The sequence below is a fragment of the Diadema antillarum genome, unplaced genomic scaffold (genome assembly GCF_040938485.1).
Source record: "Diadema antillarum isolate AM-2024a unplaced genomic scaffold, OU_Dant_1.0 scf00000156, whole genome shotgun sequence".
NCBI lineage: Eukaryota > Metazoa > Echinodermata > Echinoidea > Diadematoida > Diadematidae > Diadema > Diadema antillarum.
In genome coordinates, this window is record NW_027271045.1 from 192,521 (window position 1) to 218,549 (window position 26,029).

General features: G+C 38.4%; 1 protein-coding gene across 1 annotated transcript in view; it reads right to left on the reverse strand.

The window, feature by feature from the left end:
• LOC139722041 (TLC domain-containing protein 2-like) overlaps positions 1-24,896 on the reverse strand; it is a 33,801-nt gene extending 8,905 nt beyond the window's left edge. Inside the window, exons 1-2 of the mRNA XM_071633363.1 lie at positions 24,535-24,896; positions 1,245-1,327 (exon numbers count right to left, since the gene is read on the reverse strand). Of these exons, the coding sequence (XP_071489464.1) occupies positions 1,245-1,327; positions 24,535-24,773 (322 nt within the window). The 5' untranslated portion in view covers positions 24,774-24,896. The remainder of the gene's footprint in view (positions 1-1,244; positions 1,328-24,534) is intronic.
• Positions 24,897-26,029: the final 1,133 nt, after the last annotated feature.

The following is a 26,029-nucleotide window of genomic DNA, read 5'->3' on the forward strand; positions in this document are numbered from 1 at the left end:
GGAATATGACCTTCTACAGTTCAATATCTGGTCAGCTCCCCTATCCTACCCTAGTGACCTATTTACTTTTTTCTTAATTGTTCAATCTCACCAAAAGGCTATGTCAAAAGACCAATAACTCTACATCTGCACACACACTACAACATAATATCATTCTAGTACGGTACTGGCTATGACCTTAGAGGTATCCATACAGTTGTATGTGCTTTACATTGCTTGTTTGAATTTCTGATTCTCCGGGAAATAAAAAGAAAAAGAAGGGTACCAGGAGCACACTATACATACATTATGTAGTAAGTTTAAAGGTTCATGGAGGTCATGTCAGTAATGATATTTCTCTGTACATGAACTCCTGCATTTAACACCAAAGGAAGTATCAACAATGTAGACAAGTAAATATCTATCCCAAGCTGCATAAGAAGTCATATATGCACCAGAATTAATCTTTCTCTATACATACATGTGTTCTTAATATTTTGTTCATATGTATAGTACGCAAAGCTGACAGGACACATGGAACTGACCTGGAATAATATACAGTGTAAAACAGGACCCCCCCCCCCCCCCCCCCCCCCAGTTTTGTTTGGTTTCCTTTAACAAATAGCAACAATTATGTGCATGTATATTTTGGTCATAATTGTCATAGCTGACTACTATAAAAGCTGAAGCACTGAAAACAGTAACAATAATAAAATAACAATATTAATGGTACTTGTACTCTTGTATTCCAGTTGACGTTCATTATTCCAAAAGCTTGTTTTAATCCAAAAATGAACTGAAGTCCTTTATTTTGAAAGCTCAAACAAATTCCATATGTCTATCGAAGTGTTAATTAATCCAAACATTTGTCGAATCATTTATAGGTTCATTGTTCTGAAGGTTCGTTAATCCAAAAATGAAGGTAGGTTTGTTATTCCAAAGGTCTGTTAATTCGAAAATGAAAACAAAAGGAGGTAATAGTAAAGAACATTTAGAATTGAATACCTTACCATGGTATTTCATTTTAAATAACATAGGATCAATGAACCTTCGCAATATCAAACCTTTTTCAGATTAATGAACCTCTGGAATAACTTCCGTATTTCATTTCTGGAATTACAACCTTTTCGAATAAGGAACCTTTGGAATGACTAACCCATACTACTCCCACAACAACTAAAAAACAACAAAAGAGAACAACAAAAGAGAACAGAAAACAAAACAAAACAAAAGAACAAGAAAGGAGAAGATAATAGATGACTCACCAGTTGAAAGTGATACCAGCATTTCACTAAAAGGAGTAAAGTTGTGTATAAGATCATCCAGGATGAATGGAGTTGTGTAGAGACTGTCAAAGAAACAAAAACGATAAAAAAGTGTTTTATTAGAAATTGCAAAACACAATACAATGTGAAAAGCAACATACAGTGTACGTACAATATGTGTATGCAGCACATACAAACTTGAACAGACTTTTTCATTTTTCAAGATATTGTGTGCTTCAAAGGTTTGGAGAGAAACTGAGAGATAACATCATAATACACATTAATGGTCAAGTAATGCAGGGGTGAGAGGGCTTTAGTGAAGGTACGTTTGTACATGTCAAGCGCACTCAGGGTAATTTACTGTATGACAGTGTGAATACCCGGGAGTGATCTGCATCACCACTAGCATCACAAACTTAAACCTGTGCATTATTTGTTTTATAAAATGATCCAATGAACTATTTTTTCACATACTTCATGGGTAAATAACAGTCAGCTACAAGTTGTACATGAAGAACTTTCTCAAAAGCTAAGGTGTTTGACGAAATGTTGCAAATACACTGAATACAAACTTCGAACTTGTTTACAGTACAATGTAAGTGATTGAGCACACACAGTTTGTAACAGATTGACTGCGCACTGCCAAAGTATACAATCGTGACGTTTAATAGTGAGCCTGATTATGGCAAGCCACAGTCACGCGCTTATCTCTGAGCAGTCATTAGTACGTGATCAATGGTAAAATCTTATGCCCCTCGAGTATACGTTAGGCAAAATGAAAGACTGGTTGCATGATTGCTCTCAACCAATCATTTGATAAGGATCCATATTTCCATATCATATCTAAGCCTCTTTGAAAAGGCAGAGTGATTATACAACCCACTTGCCAACTTGCCTGGATACCTATAACTTTCTCTGAGGCAAGGAATATACACTGTAAATGATTGTAGTATGAGACCCTAGCCCAAATGCCTGTTACAGCAAGTGAGATAACTGTAAAACTGGAAATTTTCAGTAATCAAAGGACAAGTTCACCTTCATAGACATGTGGGTTGAGTGAATGCAGCAATATTAGCAGAACACATTAGTGAGAGTTTGAGGAAAATCCAACAATCTGTTCAAAAGTTATGAATTTTTAAAGTTTCTGCTCAGTCATGGCTGGATGAGAAGACTACTATACAAAAAGCTGTAGCTTGTGATGTCACATGAGTACAACGGTATAAAGAAAGTATAAAGAAAATTTACCTTACGTGTACAAATGTATTTTCACTTTTCTCGCATAACAAAAGAACACTCGACTTCTCTATTTCAGAAGGCAAGGGGAATAATATTATCCTTAACATACAGTTGTACTGTACATCAGTAACAAGTCCAAGAAATATGCACTTTATTCAAAAAGTAAAATTTTGTGAAATTCTCTTTTTATTTTCTTTATATTGTTGTACGCACGTGACATCACACACTGCAGTAGTCTTCTCATCCAGCAGTAATTGCGCAGATACTTAAAAAATTCATACCTTTTGAACGGATTGTCGGATTTTCCTCAAACTTTCACTGATGTGTTCTCCTAAGATTGTTGCATTCACTCAATCCACATGTACATGAAGGTGAACTTGTCCTTTAATGTCGTACTTTTGCAGAATTAAAAACACGCAAAATTCATTTTACCCGGCCGAGTGTGAAAAAATATACACAAGAGAATGTCCACTTTCACAGTATTTTAACCCGTTGAAGGCCAGCCCCAAGTATATTTGGGCAGGTGTCTGTGGGAGCATACATTGTAGTACTGTAGCAAAATAAGCTCGTCCTCAACAGAATGAAATATAGGGGCCTACATGTACACTGCTCATCTGTTACAATGCTTTGAAGGATTTTTAGATATTACATTGTACATGTATGCCATGACACTCACAAGAAACAACATGGCAAGGAGTATCAACTGTTTGTTTTTGAATGCACAGCATGCACTCTATTGTACAACTGAAAAACGATGAAGGTAGATAAAATCTTGAGAACTGCAGAGAAATACATGTACATTGTAGTACTTCTACAAGTAAGTGATTCACAGATCTTACAATGTACTAGTATCACCTTGTTCCTCACACAATAGTACTGTATGTACCTTTTCAGTGTATGACTGTACAGTTGGTCACATCTTTTGCAAGAAGGATATAACATGTATGATATAAACATTGTAGCTCTGTCTGTAATGTCCTTAAACAGCATCAGCACATACTCCAAAACAATTTCTGCACACACAATTTTGTGATGAGCTTTAAATTTAATTGAAGATCGACAATCATGCTACCATTAACAGGGTTCTCGCCAGGAATTTCTTCACGCTTGTCGGCATTTATGCGCGCTGTTCTGGGGGTGGGTACGGGAGGGGGGTTCCCCCTGCCGCGCGAAGCGCGGAAGCCTTCGCTAATGCTCAATACAACACAGATAAATCGCCGCTAAAATGCCACTAAATGCGACATTTTCACGGAGATGTAATGAACGTTGTGAGGGGCATATTCTCACAGAAACAATGCAGAAACTCCATAACTTTTGTTAGCGGCAGTTCCTAAATAATAAATGAAAGAGAAGTAGGTGCCGATGGTGGAGGTTCCAATTTCTTTTAGGCCTTTCCTGTTTCACTGTTGCAATAATTAGCCGCCTCTGCATCGCAACAACGCGCGCCGTGTTGCTTTCTCGCCGTCTGCTCGACCACGTGGTAGGCCTATTGCATGCAGATGCGCGAGAAGCGATCAAGAACTTTCGGGACATCGTTGCACTTTCCTTTCTGGGTATACTGCGGTAGTTTGGCCGTGACATCAAAGAGATATCATACAAAAATGTAATGATGGTCATTATTCCGAAGGTTTGTTTAATCATAAAATGAAACGATTCATGAGTACTTCAAAGGTTTGTAATCGAAAACAACAACAACACCAAAGGTCGGTACTACAGATGAATGTTCAAAATAAAACTGATTTCGTTCGAAGATTAACAAGCATTTTTTCTTTTTTATTTTCCGATCAACGAACCTTCAGAAAGGAATCTATCATCTATCATCGTGATTGCTTCAGAATAACAAACCTTCAGAATAAGAAAACACCCTTTTGGGGCCGTTGTTGTATTCCGAAATTATACTGGCAGAACATTCGAAATAACAAAACTGATTTCGTTTGGATATAAACGAATATTTTCTCCTTTATAATTTTTCTATTAACGATCATTCAGAATTAAGAATGTAGAGTATTATTTTGCCATTATTCTTTCGGAGTAACGAACCCTGAGGGTAAGAAAACTGTAACCGTTTTCATTTCTTCTTTATCGTTTTCCGATTAACGATCGTTCAGAATTAAGAATCTAAAGTATTATATTGTTATTCTTTCGCAGTAACGAACCTTCAGAGTAAAAGAAAACTGTAACCGTTTTGGGGCCGTCGTTTTATTTTGAAATTTCACTGACGGAAACGCTCGAAATAACAAAACTGATTTCGTTGTGAAATGAACGGACATTTTTTAAAATCATTTTTGGATTAACGAACCTTCAGAATAAGGAATATAGCATTATTTTTTCATTAATCTGTCGGAGTAACGAACCCTATCTAAGAGTAAGAAAAGTGCAACTGTTCTTGGGCAGTTTTATTCCAAATTTCACTGGCAAAACGTTCGAAATGACGCACTGATTTCGTTTTGAAATTTACGGACATTTTTCTTTATTCAATTTTCGGTTAACGAACTTTCAGAATAAAGAATCTATTATTATTTCATCATTACTACTTCTGTCGGAATAACAGACCCTATATAGAGTACGAAAACACGCTGTTTTGTGCCGTTGTTTTATTCCGAAATTTCACTGACAGAAACGTTCGAAATAACAAACCTGATTTCGTTGTGAAATGAACGGACATTTTTTCTAAATCATTTTTTGGATTAACGAACCTTCAGAATAAGGAATATAGCATTATTTTATCATTAATCTGTCGGAGTAACGAACCCTAAGAGTAAGAAAAGTGCAACTGTTTTTTTGGGCAGTTTTATTCCAAATTTCACTGGCAAAACGTTCGAAATGACGCACTGATTTCGTTTTGAAATTTACGGACATTTTTCTTTATCCAATTTTCGGTTAACGAACCTTCAGAATAAAGAATCTATTGTTATTTCATCATTACTACTGTCGGAATAACAGACCCTTATAGAGTATGAAAACACGCTGTTTTGTGCCGTCGTTTTATTCCGAAATTTCACTGACAGAAACGTTCGAAATAACAAAACTGATTTCGTTGTGAAATGAACGGACATTTTTTCTTAATCATTTTTTGGATTAACGAACCTTCAGAATAGGGAATCTAGCATTATTTTATCATTAATCTGTCGGAGTAATGAACCCTCAGAGTAAGAAAACTGCAACTGTTTTGGGGCAGTCGTTTTATTCTAAAATTTCACTGGCAAAACGTTCGAAATGACGCACTGATTCGTTTTGAAATTTACGGACATTTTTCTTTATTCAATTTTCGGTTAACGAACCTTCAGAATAAAGAATCTACAATTTCTTATTTCATCATTACTACTTCTGTCGGAATAACAGACCCTTAAGAGTACGAAAACACGCTGTTTTGTGCCGTTGTTTTATTCCGAAATTTTACTGGCAGAACGTTCGAAATAACAAAACTGATTTCGTCGTGAAATGAACGGACATTTGTTCTTAATCATTTTTGGATTAACGAACCTTCAGAATAAAGAATCTAGCATCATTTTATCATTAATCTGTCGGAGTAACGAAAAAAAAAATGAATCTTGGTGGTGATAACTGATGCTGGTGTTTTTCTGTGCTGGTGTAGAGAAAAACAAAGACAGCTCGCTCAAAAGATGCTTCCTTCTTTCAGTTTATTTTCTCCCCAGTCATTCCTATCGTTCTCCTCCCATGAACCCCTGCCATGCAGGGACGATGAACAAAACAAAATGTTACCGATGCTGCAATGAAAAAAAGAAGAAGAAAGAAACACGTCCTCAAAGCAAATTATCTACACTTATCAAGTTGAACAAATTGATGTTCGTAATGAAGAATAAAAAAAAAAGCACGACCTCAAGCAGTGGGGAAACTTGATATCATGGCTTGTGGAAATTTCCATGAAATTTCCACGAAAGCCAGGTGTCAGATAAAGAATGTCGCGCGTACTGCCACCTTGCTTCCGTGGTCGTAAACAGCGTGTACATAGCATGTAAACCAACTGGGAACATTGATGAATGATCATCATTTATTTTCTGCCCGTGAAGGCCCCCTAACCCACCTTTTAACAAACCAAGCCAGAAGCACGTGGAGCATTACGTATGCGTTGAACTTGAAAGACCATCATGACAGAATTACTATAAATTTCGGCCCGGAGAAGGAAAATGGAATATTCACGAATGACGTTTACAAATCCATAGAAATTGAAAAGGCTAAAATGGAACGCGTGGCTTTTTAGATTTAAAAAAAATAACCCACTGAAACTACCAAAACCTAAATAACAATTTGCATTTGCTTACTCCATCGCACGTTCTTTTTTCTTTTCTTTTTTTTAACGAAAAATTGAGTTAATTTTCTCTCTGCGGCAATGCTTTGAACGCATCTAATTTTGCGTCATTGCCGATGGCCAGCTTCCTAAAGAATTGATACGAATCCTTTCAAATATACGAAACAAAGTCTAAAGATCCTGGATCCTGGCGGTGAATTTCGGTGGTATTATAAATCCTGCTCACTATCAAAATTTAATCATCTGTTCCTTGCGCCATTTTACCAACCAACTGTTCCTGAAAATTTCATCCTAATCTGTTCCCAAATTTTGACTTATTTTGCGAATAGAGAGACAGACAGGCAGACAAACTAACAAACAAACCAAAGCAGCCAAAAAAAAAAAAAAATACAACCTTTGGCGGAGGGGGGCATGCATTTCATATCGTTTGTTTTTGCGTAACCCGACAACAAGCGTGACAACAAGCGAGCACGTGTCAGCCTTCCTCAGCCTCCTTCGGCCTCCTACCCTCTCTTTCCGTCCTCTCTCTCCCTCTCACAATACACTGTACCGTTGTACACGCAGGCGGCTGTAAGTGGCCGGCTGGGTGCTTGTGCATGTGTGTGTGGATCCCAAATCAGAGCGCATGTGAGTGAGCAAGTGTGTGATGTGGTGTGTATCAGCAGGGAGGTACATATAATAGGTGATAGGTGAGATCTCCCTGGTATCAGCTAGTACGTCGCTCTGTTGAGCCGCGTTGTTGTGATAGATGCGATGACTGCGTGGGTAAATTTTTGCGCTTGTATAAGTATGTAAACTGCTGCTGCTTTCAACATCTAGTTTCTTTTCTAGCCAGTTAATAAAGACTGAAAATGGCGAGAAATTGGTCCGAACTTAGCTCGTCAAGCAAGTTACCCTTGTCGGCAAGTTCACGCGTGGTGTTACCCTTGTCGGCAAGTTTTACCCTTGTCGGCAATTGCTTCTTCAAACCGCACGCTTGTCGGGGCCGACAAGGGTGATATACGCTGGCGAGATCCCTGCAGAGCGCATGTGAGTGAGCAAGTGTGTGATGTGGTGTGTATCAGCAGGGAGGTACATATAATAGGTGATAGGTGAGATCTCCCTGGTATCAGCTAGTACGTCGCTCTGTTGAGCCGCGTTGTTGTGATAGATGCGATGACTGCGTGGGTAAATTTTTGCGCTTGTATAAGTATGTAAACTGCTGCTGCTTTCAACATCTAGCTTCTTTTCTAGCCAGTTAATAAAGACTGAAAATGGCGAGAAATTGGTCCGAACTTAGCTCGTCAAGCAAGTTACCCTTGTCGGCAAGTTCACGCGTGGTGTTACCCTTGTCGGCAAGTTTTACCCTTGTCGGCAATTGCTTCTTCAAACCGCACGCTTGTCGGGGCCGACAAGGGTGATATACGCTGGCGAGATCCCTGCAGAGCGCATGTGAGTGAGCAAGTGTGTGATGTGGTGTGTATCAGCAGGGAGGTACATATGTACATATAATAGGTGATAGGTGAGATCTCCCTGGTATCAGCTAGTACGTCGCTCTGTTGAGCCGCGTTGTTGTGATAGATGCGATGACTGCGTGGGTAAATTTTTGCGCTTGTATAAGTATGTAAACTGCTGCTGCTTTCAACATCTAGCTTCTTTTCTAGCCAGTTAATAAAGACTGAAAATGGCGAGAAATTGGTCCGAACTTAGCTCGTCAAGCAAGTTACCCTTGTCGGCAAGTTCACGCGTGGTGTTACCCTTGTCGGCAAGTTTTACCCTTGTCGGCAATTGCTTCTTCAAACCGCACGCTTGTCGGGGCCGACAAGGGTGATATACGCTGGCGAGATCCCTGCATTAAATATTGCAACTACTGTATGCACAGTGTAATCTTCTGTATTCCTCAAAAGATAAGTGCCCTGATATACAAAGAAATAGATAGTAATGTAGATTATTGGAAAGAATCACCATTGTCCTTGCAAATGCAAAGAGTAGTTTAGGTTTGGACTACACTGAGTCATAATGAATGCCCTTATACGGTACAACCACTGGAAATAAACAGACAATGAGTAGCCCACAAGAATCTATTTTTTGCATACAATGTATATTGGATCTTCTTGGCGTGGGTGACAGTGGATAGAGCATGCATGGGTGTCTACACAATAGGCTCAACTTTACAATCAGTAAATAGAGCAAAAACAGACAAACAGAACAGTATTAGAAAGATTTATCAAAGTTACTCCCCTTAACTCTTTATTATGCCAAGACATAAACCCTCTGTATGCCACATTATTCTGAGACAGCAATGTAGTAATGCTATGGGAAGACATTTTGTTTTTCAAATCTATGTAATGTTTTATAGATTTTTTTTTTTTTTTAAATCCTGGACATGTAATGAGCGAATGAAGCTGTAGAGAAAATGCCAAGCTTTGCCTTGATGTAAATTGCATGACAAATCTATGATTGTTTTTCTTTCAAATAACCAGTAGCTACATGTACATCATTGTACATTGTGTAGAGTCATGACTTTTGCACACAAAATGTCCAACGACAGAGAAAACTAAGAATTTATTCGCAAATCCAGTTAGAGAACACCACTTGATAGTCAATCACCACATAAAATGCAAGCTATACACCCTTGTACGTGACAGTCCAAGGAATGCTTTCATTGTACTCTGCCATTTACAATTTATCGATTGGTTTCGATGAGTCTGTGTGTTTAAGCAAAATATGCGAACTTGGCACGCCATCAACTGAGTCAGGCATGCAAATGTGGCACATAAAGAGTTAATTTATACAATGTAGCCTGCACATCTCTGCCTGTTTTATAGAATGACCTAAAAATGAAGCAAATATATTGATCCTTCACATTGATTTACGTTGTATTCATAATTGTTTTATATTTCTGTCAGCAATAGCATCACAGATTTCAAGATAGGCATTTTCGTTGCTCCAGTGTTAAAGCATTGACAAAACTTTGTGCGTGTGGTTGTGTGTGTGTGGGTGTGTGTGTTCCACAAGCCAGTGGATTACTTAAAAGATGATTGGGGGACTGAAAGGATGACTTAAAAAAGGGAATGATATACAAAATTATAATCCCCTCATTTAAAGGCATAATTTTCCATTTGCAGATAAAACAAAAACCCAACATTAGTGCTTCAAATTAGTTCTAAAATGTGAGTTAGGGATACAAACTGTAGAAACAACCAATGTGAAAATTGGAATCAGTATAATCGATGTTAAGTACAAAATGTGAACAATAGTTATAATGATAATGTTTCCAGACTAAACCGTCTACAGTTATGGTTTACTGACAAAAGCAGTAATATCTCCCTATATTCTAGGCTTTATTGCAAAATTTTTATATGGTAGGATGTTTTGTGATACAAGTGACCTACACATAATTTATGCATAAAATGTGATATCTCAAACATTTTTGAAATCACTGCTCCCAAAGGTAAACAGGACCTTTAACTTTGACTTGCGATTGTGAATAGTGATGTGACCTGATATCACTACCTTGTTAAAACAGTCCAGTCTTTAATACCAAAATATTCTGAAATATGTCAGATTTTGGAAAAACTCTTCCTGGTCTCTGTAGTGGATATTATTCTACTTATCAATCAATTAATTCATTTATTCATTCCAAGTTATTCTTGACCAAGGGCAGCCCCATCAGTGGTTTATACACACTGTTAATCAATGGGCCCTGCAAATAGCAAACTAGCAATAAATTCAGAATACATAAAGTAGCAAACCAAGTTTATTCCATACAATTTAAATAAACTTGAACTAAATTAAGTTCTTGCTTCTTAAGTTCGTGCTTCTTGTTTCATACGTGCGGTTTCTACTCCGAAGAGTGCACGTCGAAAACGTTCAGTAGCAGTATGTATTTCTTTAACGCAATTTTGAAGTTTTGTACCACCAAGCATCTCTTTAAATTAAGTTTGTGTGTGCACTGTTTGTAGGTGTGTGTGTGTGTGTGTGTTTGTTTGTGTGTGTGTGTGTTTGTGGGAGGGGGGGGGGGGGTCAATGCAGCCCACAGAAATGGGGTGTGACTATCTAACCAGGGAGGGAGTTCCACCTCCCTGATCTAACTGTGCACCACCAAATGATTGAGAAGTACAAGTGACTGCGTGGGAAAGCCACAAAGGTAGTTACTCAAAAGTAAATAATAAAATGTGGCCTTACAGGACTGAAAGGCCTGAATGATATCAACCACAGAACTACCTACAGTAGGAATGTATCAGTAGAAGCAGTGAAACATTACACTGCGGTTGGTTGGATTGGATGGTGGTCTCCTGGCAACCCATTGTAATCCGGAAGTGGGTCAGAGCTACACACTGTTGGTAACTTGATTCCCTGGTGCACTTGTCTGCAATGAAAGATAAAACACTTCCTCTCCATGCCATTTAATGCTCACTTGTGGGTAGTATCCATGAGTCATAATGAGTATCAATTTAACTCTTGATTACAGTCATGAATCGGTGCCTACGTTCAAGGTCACACAAGGTACTAAAGTGCAACTTTGTTGCCATGCTCTCTTTGGCATCAAGTACATGTACAAGGGTAAATTTTTCAGATCTTGAAACATGAAGCTCAGTGTTTTTGTCAATACCCAACTCCTGCCATTACCAATAATGTGTATATCTAGGACAACCAAACTGTGATCTGTGGTTGCCTCAAAAGCACGCATGGACATTAAAAAGAATGAACTGTCAAATGATCTTTTGAATTAAGTCAGTATCAGTCCTTATTGCTGGCCATGCAAAGACTGAAACATTGTGCCCTTATTCATTCTGAATAACCATTCCAATTGTATACCACCATTCATAAAATATTATATTCCAACACTTGCAGGGAGGAGCAATGATTTTTAAGTTTCTCAGTTCTTGTTTAGTTGGAGCAGTCATTGCCATCCCATCTAATAATCCATCTAATAACATTTATACTATTAGATTTACGATACATTTGAATTTATTACACAGAGTTTTTATACCATAGTCACTTTCAAAGTCCCCCTGACACCCGATTACAGTCAGACTGTGACATCACATTCCACAAGGACTTCTGTCCATGTGAATATGTCTTTCCATCACAAACAGTGGGGATACCATACCATGGGAAGGCTGACCCAACTCATACCCCTTTCAGTACAAATGTACAATGGGCAATTCCACGGTAACTAGGACACAGGTGCCAAAAATTCAAAATGATATTTGTTTCAAACACCATACATTTTCAGACAGTACTTGAGTTGAAGTTTTAAGAATCATTATGTTTTTTGATAAAAGTGGCCATTTTGATTTTCAAAATGGCTGCCAAAATATGCCTATAACTCAATGGTGAAAAGAGTGTATTGTCGCATAACTTACTCTCTGTATATCCACTTTATTAGTACTCTAAACAACAATCTTTCATATGTATGCAGTTACCAGAGAAGTCTTTTACCACATGATAGAAAAAAAAAGCTGGTAGCTTTAAAGAATTTGATAAAAACTGTTAATTACTTTGATAATGATGGATGTAACGTCAGTTACCAAAAACAAGGAATTTTTAAGTTTATTCATCAAAGGAAGTGAGCTGTATGATGTAAGTTGGGATTTCTAATGTATGCCCATATGCCTTTATTTTAATACCAGAAATAAGGATACTTGGCATACTGGAGAGTCAAAATGAACACTACAAAATGTGTAACGTCAGTTACCGAAACGTCATACACGAGTATGTAACGTCAGTTACCATGACAGTAATTATAACTGAGGCAAATTTTTTGACTTTTGGCCATTTCAATACATCTGGGAAGTCAACTTACAACAAAGAGCACCAATCCCTTTCATAGGAAATGATGTCATTACCATGGTATGTCCATGGATATTTTTTTTTTAATTATTTCTAAATTCATTTATTCATTCATTTACCATGATTATCTTTTTTTTTTTTGGGGGGGGGGGGGGCTTGAGCTTTAGATTTTTGATTCAGCACAAGTTTAAGGTTAAATCATCTGGAAGTTTAGTTTGCCACATGCAGTATATGCACTCAAATTAGTACATTCCCAGCCCTACGGGATGATAAAGCTACCAAAGTTTGTAGGCCTAATCAGTGACATGATTGCATGTTAACCACATTTTCTGTACAAAAAAAAAACAACAAACTTCTGCACAGCTGTATACCAACAGTTAACAATCTTCACCAATGTTTGCTTTTGCTGGCATTTTTCTTTTTTTTTTTCAGGAAGCTTAGTCAAGTTTCTACCTCAAGGCAAATGCACAAACAGATATTTCTTCTCTTGCACTTAAATGTGTGGTGTAGTTAACATGGCTCATCTTGCGTACGTAAGGCATGTACTCATTATTGTTTGAAACTTAACACTGATGTTGCTCAAAGTGAGAGAGGATTCTATAGGGTTTTAAAAAAATTGTTCATACAGTGTGTATTTGTTGATTACTTTATTCTATTCATGCAGGGACATTTTGTAATACAACACATGATAATTATGAACAGGAAGAGTTTTTTATATTGATTTTAGTATTCTTTCGTTGCAAAGTCCGATTTCTTGGTATCTTGAATGTATTTGCAAGCCGTGATATATCAGTGAAAAGGAAAAGAAAAACAGTTAAATTACTTCAAGCTAGGAATAAAACAATAATGCTCTTTTAACCAAAAAAGCATTTATTTTTCTTCTTCACAGAGAAATATTAAAAGTGCGACACTTTTCATTTAAATCAATTGATGATGGTGATCATCAGGAGTAAAATAAAGAAAAGAAGGCGAAATAAATCACAATAGATTTCATACATATTTATGCATATTTATGAGTTGATACATGTTTTTTTCCCCAAGATATTTTGATATTTTTTTCAAGCACAAAAATATCCATGTTTTGTGTAGTACAAGGTATTATGGGTGGAGCACTCTATGTACAGATAAAAACTTTCCTGTTCATTAAAAAACAAACAAACAAACAAACAAACAAACAAAAAAGCCCTTAGTCATGTCAATATATTTATACTTGGAACTGCTTAATCTACTAATGACTCTGTGTAATCATAAATGTTGAATAAAAATTAAATCTTCAGACAAATGTCAAGAAATATCCTCTTGTGCATTTACATTATTTTTGCCCAACTGTGCTATGGCATGGGGGGGGGGGTGCCCCTAAGGGCCCACCCAATATTATTTGTGTCTTTAGATTTTGTTTTAATTTGTTGCTGTAGTTGCCTGGGATTGTCACTGGTACATTGCAGCAGTATAATAACCTGTTAAATAAATTAGTTCTCTGTAAACCCCACGGCAAAGTATGTGTAACGTCAGTTACGTAACGTCAGTTACTGACATGTTTACCTTTAAGTTTTCATAGAACACAAAGAAAGTGGACTACTGTTTCATTTCATTGTGTATTTATGACTGATGAACCAAGGTATGGCTCCATATCAACCAAATCATTCTGAATGGTCAGAATTATGAAATATCTCATAGCTATTCCCAATCATGATTTTGCATGTGTAAACCCTATGGCAAATGTAAGCGTAACGTCAGTTACGTAACGTCAGTTACCGTCATGCCTTCACTAAAATTGGCATGGTGGTAAAAGGAGGCAACTAAAGTGCACATTATTTTGCACACCTGTTCCTAAGAACCTAGGTGTATTGCCATATTAAACACATAAAGGCTAAAAGTCAGGGACATGAGATATTTCCATTTACATCTACACCATAATTTCCCATGTCCTTTTTCCGTAACGTCAGTTACCGACACATTTTCACTTGCTATGTGATAAGAAATGCAGTTTGAGAGAAAAACTTTCCACCTATTTCTTCATTCTCATGAACCTATTCATCAATGCTAATTGCAAGCCCAAGGTGCTTTCATTCACAAAACTACAAGGTAAACAATTTCATGAAAATCCTTACGTGTAACGTCAGTTACCGTGGAATTGCCCAATGTAACTCTCTTGGCTCGGGCCTGGCCCTGAGCTATTAAAGTTGTAAAATTCTGAGTTTATGAATCAGATGGGTTGGGCCAAAGTGATCCGCGCCAGGCCAGGCTATTTTGGCGCCGCTGTACCCTAGCACCAGGCTTGGGCCTGGCGCCGATCGAAGAGTTTACAAATGAACAGTAGCAGCGCCAGGCCCGGGTCAAAATTCCTTGCACAGTCAAAGGTCACAATTACCTGGCTGTGCCTCCGCCGGAGCGCGCGTTCAGTTACTAACTATGGTAGTTATCCCTTACGTGGCCGAGTTTGTGAATGGGTTGACTCATCGTAAAAGTACCGCGGCTCAGCTATAGTTACTGAACGCAATTTTTACTGCTTGGCGCGGGCCAATTTAGCTGGGCCCAGGAGCTGGCCAAAAATGCACGAGTTACTGAAAGGGGTGTCAGATAGACTCTAGCATACATTGTATACTCGGGGAACTCCCATAATGAATTGTGTACAGCTTAATCACTGCTCTCTATGTGGTACACACACAGCCAAATAATCTCAACTGGAATCAAACATTACTGATGACCTTGTACAAAAAGTGTACGGTACATGCTTTGATGTACATTCATGTAATTCGCTGATGGGCAATTCTATTCTACCCAGCCTATGCTATTTGTGGTTTTCGAATGTTCCCTGGTGGGCAGCGAATAACCAATTATGCAATCAGGCCACCCTTCTCTTCCCACACTATCAGGTCTTCAAAAAATCTTTTGTACCTTTCATGCTTAAATCAACACTAAAGCCAGTTGAAACAAGCATAACAATACCTAACAATGGTATGCACCATGCCATCATGGTACATCAAGTCACAATAGCTAGGCACTTCTAAAGACAGGTTTCGTACCATGCCTTACTGTACAGTGTACGTTTGAGTATGAATTCAGGAATTTATCCAATGTACTGTAGGCCTATAGTGTACGTAACAATGAAGTCATACAGTGCCTGGTAAATGAACGCTTCTGACGTGTCATTCTATGAGACCTGCCATGCAATTTACAGTAAGTTTGTGCACAAGTCAAGGTAAAACATTGGACATTGTGATTCCTAAGATTTCATCTGATTTTACATCTTAAGATATTGCAAAAGCAGAGAAATCAGTTTTTACGGACAGGCCTGCAGAAAAACAATAAAAAAGATAAACAAATCCGTGTCAGACATAAACAAAAAACTATTTCAGTAGTGATTTGATCAAACAACTTCAGAATATGTGATTTGTGGACCTACATTTATTCATATCAGCAGCATGTCAATTGTACTGTACACTGTATGTATGTCTGTGGAAATTTAACATCTGACTAGATGTTCCCTTTAACCCTAAACAAACATGCTCATATAAAACATATCATCAAGGATTTCAGCACACACATGTGCACACATTATGACACTTTGCAAACATTATTATGTAGCAGTGTATCTGATTTTAAAGCCACAACGACTATTAATTGTCTTTTGGTGGCACAGAATAAATGCTACTGCCCTATTGGAAAGGAATGCAAGTGCCTTTGTCAACACTTAAAGGGATCGTTTAGTTTTGGTTGAGACCTAATTTCAGGTTTCTAACTTTTTTTGGTGAGAAATGAGAAACAGTGTTTATCAGGTATAGCTATACAGTCCCAAGGTAGTCACCACTGATTCTCTTTGAATGTCAAACATGGAAAGGTGAATACATCGCTATCAAGGAGTGTACTTACAATGTATTCCTCAAATAAAAAAAAAAAAATCATCTTTCAAAAGCCTTGAAAATACTACCCTGTCCACAAACCAGTTATACAAATTGTAGTTTCTGAGAAATCTGTTCAAATTTACACTGTTTATGATAATTGTAACATACAATCGCCTCCATTATGATATCTTTTTGTTTGAGGCTACATGTATTTCGCAGTTGAGTGCCTTTAGCATTCCAAAGCTTTACAATCTGCACCTTCACATACATTTATAGTGTATGTTATCCTGGGGGATAATACACGGAAATGGAGCAGTACATTATACGCTAACAAATTCGCAGACGTGAGCAACCGACGTGTGCGCCTTTAAGGTGTTATGAAAGCAGCAATATCAACTGGGTCAAGAGATATTTGCGACACTCAAATAATGCTCTCGATAAAAGTTATGTAAATATTCCATAATCAATATGAAGGCAGTGAACTTTCAAGGGCATTTCTGATCACTGATTTTTGTTGTTTTTCATTGGTTCTTTTATTATAGTATGGGTGAGGCAATCAAGAGAGACAGACAGACAGACAGACAGACAGACAGGGAGAGAGGGAGAGAGAGGGGGGGGGGGGTTAGGGCGGAAGGCAATATGGGGAGATTGAGGCAGTTTGTTACCAAGTTCATCATCTACATGTAGCGAGAATTCAATTACAAATTGTAGTATTGACTGATTGTTCTGTAGCAGTGCAGATGTACAACGTACAAATTGTACATTCAATACAATTTTACCTGGAGCTGGGGGGGGGGGGGGGGGGGGGGGTGGTACAGTACAATGGTTTTGATACATTGAGTCACACACAGTAAATGTACAAGACAAGACAAAATTTCGTAATAAAGCCTAATATACACGTACACTATAAGGAGATACAGTATCATTAATTTCCCCACTAAACCATAACTGTAGACAAACAGTTTACATGTAGCCTAAAAACATTTTTATTATAACTATTGTTCACATTTTTTATACATATTTAACAGCATTTAACATTGATTATACTGATTCAAATTTTTATATTGGTTGTTTCATCTGCAAATGGTAAATAATGCTTAAGCTTATTATGTGCTCTAGGCATAGCATGGTATACACACATCTCATCAACAACAAAGTGAAATAAAACCACTGAAATTAACACTGAGCAAGAGAATGAAGGAATTTATACTATACCAAAAAAAAAAAAAGAATTTTAAGCCAAAAATACTGGTTGTGGGCGTGACTGTCCAAGTGAAACACACTCTGCATTCCATGCCTAAAACTATGTACATATTTAAATATATATACAATGTACATTGTACCTCGTACACTGTGGCAGTGAGGTGCATTAATATTCAAATAAAACTTGTCGTCCTTTAAATAGTTCCTGCAGTTACATACAAATTTTAGATTGTGGGTTTAGGTGAATGTGTGTGTATGGAGGGGGGGGGGGGTGCAAGGTTTAGGATTAAACAGATTTTTTTCCCATTTTATTGAAAAGCTGCCAGATATCACTCCTCTTCCTCATTTTTCCTGCATTTTTTCCTAAGACCCCACAGACACCAATGCAAAGTTTGCTGTACATTCTTTCAGCATGACCAATTCCATTCAATGTCAGTGTAGGCCTATACATAGATACACATAAATCATACCACAGATGATGTTCACAGAGCTACAAGTGTACCAAATCTCACGCATTCTGCGTGAGATTCCCGCATTTAGGGTCTGTCTCATGATCTCACGCATGGCACCCATTTTTCTCATGCATCGGGTGAAGTCTGTAACTTGGGCCAAAAATAAGGAGCAGGAGCATAACTCAAAGGATTAAAGTGATAGTTGCAATTGAAGGTATATTTCCCTTTTGTCTTTCAAAATAAGTAAAAAATAGTCACTTTGTAAGTATGCACCAGATCGCATCATTAAGAGCTAATGATTAAAAAAAGCTCCCTACCATGGGAGTGGGGACACCCCCCCCCCCCCTCATTCTCGCTCGCATGCGCGCGAGCGCCGAGGCGTTGAGTCATGAAAATCTCACTCATAAAATTTTTTGACTTGGCATCTCTGTGTTCATTACTGTAGTACAATGTAGGTTGTATGATTTGTACACAGTGTTGTGTACTATTCATGCGCATACAGACCTGTGCATCTTTGTACACTGTAGATCTACAATGTATCATCTTGTCTTTGCAAGAATGTATTGCACATAAAATGTAGTGCATGGGGTATGCTGTCTCAGGAATGTGTTGAACACTGTACCTCATCTCCTAGACAAGACTTCAGAAGCAATGTCAAAGTCTGGCTGTGTTTTTTCCCATTGTTGAAACGTGTAATACCTACACCTTGTACAATATACTTGTGTACTAGCAAAATGCATTTGCAAATTTCTGCCTTTTAATAGGATCTTGTTTCTTGAGTTGTTACACTTATCAACTCTGTCTTGAGTCAACTGGGAGGCCTTGTCACTGCGCAGCTCCATTATGCAGTTTTTACAAACATTGTTGGCATTGGTCGTTTGCGATCGCACTGTTTTTGACATTTCATGACACATGTTTCTTACTCCATAATCAAGCCAGGTTTAATTTTGCATTTATCAACTGCCCAAATCTTCCTGGAAGTTGTTTGGAAACCTAAAGTCTGCACTAGGAGTAGGAGTGAGTTGAATATGCACCCTCTGTTACAAATGTAGGACCTATGTGTTATCTCAAGGACAATCCCGTTTCCATGGAAATTGTCTGGCGAGGTATGTACAATAGGTACAACTGTACTAGGCCCTAACTATTACATTTACATGCTGGTGGAAATGGCTACATCTTCACATAGGGCTCCTCTAGAATTGAACTCTTTCAGGAGTACTAGTCTACTATCCTATACTATAATACTCGAAGTTGTTGTTGTTGTCGCGGCCTTATGTATTTCCTGTTTTATTTCGGCGTTGCTGGTTTGTCTATCTCCTCCCGAGCCGTCGGCTCCGGGCAGCTGCGACCGGTGCCGTCGGCCGCAGGAGAGTATCCTACATCGAATGGCGTGGGTTTCGTCCCCTCTCCGCCTCCGTGTCGACGTCGAGGACGAAAAAGAAAAATTAATTAGCAACATGCATAATGCATTTTTGTGCGTGACGAAAGAGCCGAGCGTTTCAATATTCACCGATCCTGCGCTGGCCTCCTGCTTTCTCGATCTTCCATCTTTTAGCTTGCAGAGACACTGGGAAATACTAAAGATGATGGTGCAGCGAAATCTCTGACATCTTCCGGCGGACGCGCACGCACACACACAATGTACCTCGCAGAACTCTACACACTCTACACTGTGTGTATAGTTCTGTGATGTACCTTTGCCTCCGCCTGTTACGTGTACTGAATGTATTGACGATGGTTACACGAATCTGTAATCTGTGTGTGCGTCATGATATGGACTGCAAGGGCATTTACGTACAGTTCGCCATTATTGGCGTCCCCAAATAAAAACAACGAACGTTGTTATGTAATTGTATTTTGCACAACTGCAGAATACTATATGCAGCTCAGGTACGTCATTTAGTTTGCTCGCCGTTTGCTCTCGATGTAAAGTCCGATGTCATTGTACGCAGACTGTTTAACAGTTTAGGACGCGGCTAAATATATTTGCCGATCGTACCCTTCCATATCAGATTACACGCGCAGCTGTGTCCATTCGTTTACTGCAGAGCTGCTGTAATCATACATATTCATAAGATGAGCGGACGTAGAGGAAAACCTCGCTTTGCCGACCGCATATTTTTAAAATTGCAAGTGGAAATAGAATGTGTGGTTCTATGGTCTATCAAACCAAGTTTTGGTGACAAAAAAAAGAGGGAGCAAATGAAGACGAATGCAGTGATGTATATATTCTTCTTTCTTCCATAACATGGGAAAAATATTAAAGAAAAAAAAATACGAGGTCGTGAGACCCTACTCCCACGGGTGCCTATTAAACCTGATGACTATGATCTCCCCCTCCCCAAATAATAACAATGATAATAATAATAATAATAATAATAATAATAATAATAATAATAATGATAATAATAATAATAGTAATAATAAGGATACTGATAATAATAATATAATAATAACTATAATAGGAGCAATAATTGTAGGCCTAATATTGATTATGATAATGTACAGTCTGAAGCAGATGTAGTTCTATATGATATATCAAGCCAAGTTTTGGTGATTAAAAACAACAAGGAGGAAGCAAAATTATGAAGACGAAAATACCTTATTTTTCTCTCATAACGTGGGGAAAAGAAACATGAAAAAAAAAACACCACAAAACAAACCGAGGCCTTGAGACCAGCCGTGGATTCCCGCGGGTGCCCGCGTGGATGCAAGAGCAGGGGGTAATCAAAGTCATAGTGTTAATATCTTCCCGTTTCGACGGGAACAACCTGTGGGCAGAACTTTCGGGGAATCTCATTTGCGTTTTTGGTAATTTTTCCCTGAATGTTTTTGTTTTTTGCCCTGCGGAGGTGGAAATGTGTGTGTGCGTGAGGGGGGGGGGAGGGTTGAGGGGCAACAAGACAACTGTTGGACTTCAACGGGTGCAAATAACCCCTCGAAACTCAAGTTCTATAATAAAAGCAAGTAGTGGCGGGAATGATCCCTACCAATGGACCGGATCGCCGGGCATATACTACAAAAATGTGGGTGGTCATTTAGAAGACAGCACAATTAACGAAAGAATGAGAAGACTTTTCTTTTTATTTCTTCAATAAAAATGTGCAAAATCGTATTATGAGAAAAAAAAATAAATCCCCTCAGACCCGTGGATTTCCACGGGTGCTGCTAGTGTACTTTTGAATACTTTAAAGTTGGCATTTGTAGACAGCTCAGTGTTGCCTGCTATGGTATTACATTTTAAAAGTGTAAAGGTAAAAGACCTTTTCTGGCACTTTTCTAGCTAGGCCTAAATCCACAAAATGCTCACTGTGACTACCAGGTACAATAAGAGTAAGACATACTGTTATGTTACACTGAGTACATATCGAAGTCTGTATGTATGTCAACACATTAATGATGCCGACACTGATGTCTACACATCCAGGGTCTAGCCTCTTCCGAAAGCATGGATCTACTGTGCAAATGTGTAAGAAAGCCATGCCATAATTGGTAATGTATATATTACGCAATGTACATGTACAATTGTAGTATCCCAGCATTGCCAAGCATCCAGGGTACCACAGTACAAGTGTACCTTTCATCTTGAGTACAAGCAGGGAGGACCTCCCTGGTACAAGAGCATCTTGCTCAGCAGAGTGCTGTGGACATCTTGAGTATTGGCTGGACTTACACGTACATACTGTACAGTCTCCTGTTTGGAATTGGAGCCCAAATAAAGCCTTTTGTACTACACAATGCACCACACTAGTTACCCCTACTGGCCTGTCCATCTCAATGACAATTTGTCATAAAGTCAGTACACTGTCCATTGGCTTACTGAATATGATCTCCAAACATACAAATGCGCGCGTACCATCAAGTGTTGTCCTTCTAACCTTTGACCCCACAGTCTTCATGTTGGACCAGATTGTGTGCTCAAGATATTGGCACCTGATACGTAGCTGACCTGCTATTCAGAAGTTTGTTGATTTAGTACAGGTCAAAACCTACAGTAATGGAGATGATTACCTTGTTTAGACCGCGATCAAGGCCATCCACAAGGGAAGTGGGGGGGGGGGGGGGGGGGAGAGAAAAATCCTAAAGATTAGAAACGACTTGAAAAACAAAAACGCTACTATGTACAAGCTGATGTACATTATATCCAATAGACAACAATGTCAAGAACTCATTCAAAATAAAGCAAAAACGTTAGCCAAACTAGATTGGACTAACGTATACAAATGTATGTGTGTGTTATTCCTGATAACAAACATACAATGTATTTTAATACTCAAAATCTCTCACAAAGCATGTTCTCTGTGCCCAGCAATGATTTTTTTTTTCATTTTTTTAAACATTTCTTTCTTTGATATTCTTTCCATGTAAATAAGCATGTGGTGAACAAAAAACAATAAATAGGACAAGAAAATAGTACAAATGTACACAGTTTGTACAATGTACAATTGTACATGAAGGGAAATGAGAGGAAGCAGATTCACCAATTCAAGGCTGAAACTGAATTGCCTTCTTGACGACTTTCACTTTCTTAATAAAGTTCCCCCCCCCCCTTGAATGCCATCATACAATTGGACAGAATTAAACTGTGTGCTACATGTAAGAAAGGACAGTGACACATTTTGTAAAGGACTCCTACAATGATTAAATCTCACTTTTAAAGACAGGACTACAACAACTTGTATACAGAAGGTCACAAATATGACCCCATTTTGCCACGTCCTGACTTTATCTCTTGTAAAATGTCATAGCAATTAGCAGTGGTGAGGTGGGGATTCATGTTTTGAACATTCCTAGGTGAGATAATGAGAAACCTCTTATGAAATATGAGAGACCATTTAATTTTAAGATGGATTCAACGTTTATTTGATGAAAATTAGGTTTCAAATGGCTGATATCCAAAAAAGTGATAATAACAAAAGGCAACAGGCCAAGCCTTTTATTAGGATCTCTTTGTTCACCTTGTTTTTGGATATCTCAGCCATTTCAAAACTGATTTTCATCAAATAAACTTTTGATACTCCTTAGAATTGCATGCTCTTTGACATCTTATTCAGTGGTTTCTGAATATCTCGCAAAATGTTAAAAGCTAAATCCTCACCTCAACCAGAACTGTACACACTTTAAAGGAGAGCCAGCAAACATCCAATTTACAAATAAATGCTTGAGAAATTAAAAAAAAAGTATGCAAACATTGTACAGTATATTTGTAACATGACTTTGAGAGTGAATTTCTTCTGCTCAAATAAATACAGGCGAGCACTACACATTGTTTACATGTACTGTCTGTAGTGTGGTGTGATGTAGGCCTACATGTCTCAATTGTCTTGGTCAGAGGGTGATGGTGAATAGATGTACAATGTTATGTACCTTTCAGAATACCAAGGTCCAAGCTGCATTTTTAACCCTTTCTGAGCAAGTGACTTTTGATAGGGTATAACAATGTTTGGGGTTTTTCTGTGCTATCAAATTGGTACTCAAAGCTCACAGAAGGGTTCACTTTATATTACTATACACAGAGACTCCAACCCAAAGCACCTTCTGATCTGGAGATTCTCCCGCCTGAAACCCCTAGCAAACGGGAGACTCCAAGTTGATGTGTGCGAAGCGCGAAGTTCCCAGGATTCTAGATGCTCTCTGGTGCTATCTAAGGCTTATTTTTTCAACATACAATAGCAATAACTAAGAAATCCTTTCCAACGGGAGACACAGAGCCAGGGCGGGAGAAATCAAATCTCAAGCGGGAGAACGGGAGATTTTGCAAAATTGGGTTTTCGGCGGGAGATCTCCCGTCGAAAACGGGAGAGTTGGAGTCTCTGTATACACATACTCACTCCAGCTCATTGACTTCGACTTGACTGATGGAAGGGGGATGTGTGTGTGTGTGTGTGTGTGTGTGTGCGTGCGTGCGTGTGTGTGTGTGTGTGTGTGGTGTGTGGGGGACAGGGGTGGATGTACGAAGCTGGAGAGCGCCAGGTTAGACATTATACATTTGTGTACATGTAGGCCCAGCAGCTAGTACTAGTAGTAGGGCCTGTCTAGATAACGTTTTTACTTTTATTAGAAATGTAAAGTAAAACCCATTCCAACCACTATATGTACAATGTAGGATACTGTAGCTTCCAGAAAGCTGAATTTGGACTATTTCAGTATTAACTTAGACCCTATCAATCAAAGTTACATGATTTTTTTTTTCAGGGCTGCCAACATTGGAAACTAGTTGAGAGTGAGACTCCCATGCCCTGTTTTTTTGTTTTTAATCTATTTAGCCATCTTGCGATTTTTCACTCGTATGCCCTATTTACATCGTTACTCAAAATTATATACAAGTGTACACAAACACCCCCGCCTGCGCCCCCTCCCATCGCTTCATTGCGCATTGCATTGGATTGGCATCTTCTAATACACTATGTCACTACTAACTGTAAACTAACGTTACAGATCTAATAACGATTTTCATGAATATAAAAACCTGTTATGTAACAATGGTAATATCCAAGGTAACTTACCAATATAAAGAACCAGTTCCTGTAAGAAAAGCATGAAGAAAAGAGGCCATAACGTTGCGCCATTTGAACCTATTTCCGCCGGAATATCTGTCGGGTGCTGGTACGTAGTTCAGCGCCTGGTTGTAGCACTGGAAGCCCAGAACTGCCCCGAAGAGAGTGTAGAGTACCGTTGACCACACGGCCCGCAATTCGTTTACGTCGTCAACATGCCGTCGTAAATTTGACTCGATTTGATCCATTTCAAGTTAGTTATTCCAGTTATGATTCCCCGAAATATTGGTCACAGAGACAATTCCTCTCAGAGTGTTTGCTTGATATATATCATCTTCTCATCAGTGATCCGAGTATAAGTCTAGCAACTGTTGTAGTTGTTCGCCTTGGAATCCGCATGAGTCCTAAAAGAAGATTTTTCACTTGTCCACCTAGCTAGCTAGCCCTGACGTACGTGCGTCGCAACGCGATATCCAACGTAAAGTTACCAGTACCTCCCTGCTCGTATTTACTCCATTCACGTCCTCCAACGCTTCAACGGCACCTCACACACACAAGCATGTACTACATTGTAGTATTATACACACACATACACGCGGTTCGGTTGGGCGGGGAGAGCGCTTCGTCTAAAAGAAAAATAAAATAACATCAACAACATGGTTTCGTAACAACAAAAACTTTCGCACCGGAACTAATCACTGAAATCTCGACGCAGCATCCATAGTACGCTGTCGTGTCTGATCGTATCGGAGGAATCGTGGGTACACACCCTTCGCATTCGACGTTTTATGAATTCATGCGACTTCGTAGTCGCATCGCTGAATGTTCGTATAATTACTATACAGGCTACTATCTCGTAACTTTTAATGTTTTTTGTCACTTGTGCATTTCATGTCAGACGAGAGATTGTTCTTGTTGATATTGATATTTATTTCATTTTCATCAAATTAGCAAAGTTTTACTCCATGTTGTGGAGAAATCAGCTCCTCAAACTATTACTAGACAACTCTGCCATCAGGCCGTCTTGATATAGAAGAAAGTGATTGATTCTCAGAATCAATCGTAAGTCCCTTAATCAAACAGAACTTTCCGATTGATTTCGAATCCGTCTTATACAAAAGTTGCTACCGTTATCAATCTTATGGCAATTTCTGGGACTGAATTTGATCCGCAACTTCTGTAAAGATTCACCATGATTTTAAACCCATCGCCGGAATGAAAATCAATCCCATATGTTGCCTGGAAATTTGCAATTGATCAGTTCTTCTTGTGTTTCAAAATTATGAATTGAGTGTTATGCTCTTAACGTGTTTACCATGAAAGTAATAACGCTGCGAATTTATTGTAATTAGGACCCACGAAGATATAGCAAACACCAAACTTAGGGAATTTTGTGTTATTTTTTATAATGATTTGATACAATGGGATGATTCATACAGGCTGAAAGTGATTAGAGTTTGATCTTTACATTAAGATTTTCATTTGCAATTCATCACGAGTTCTG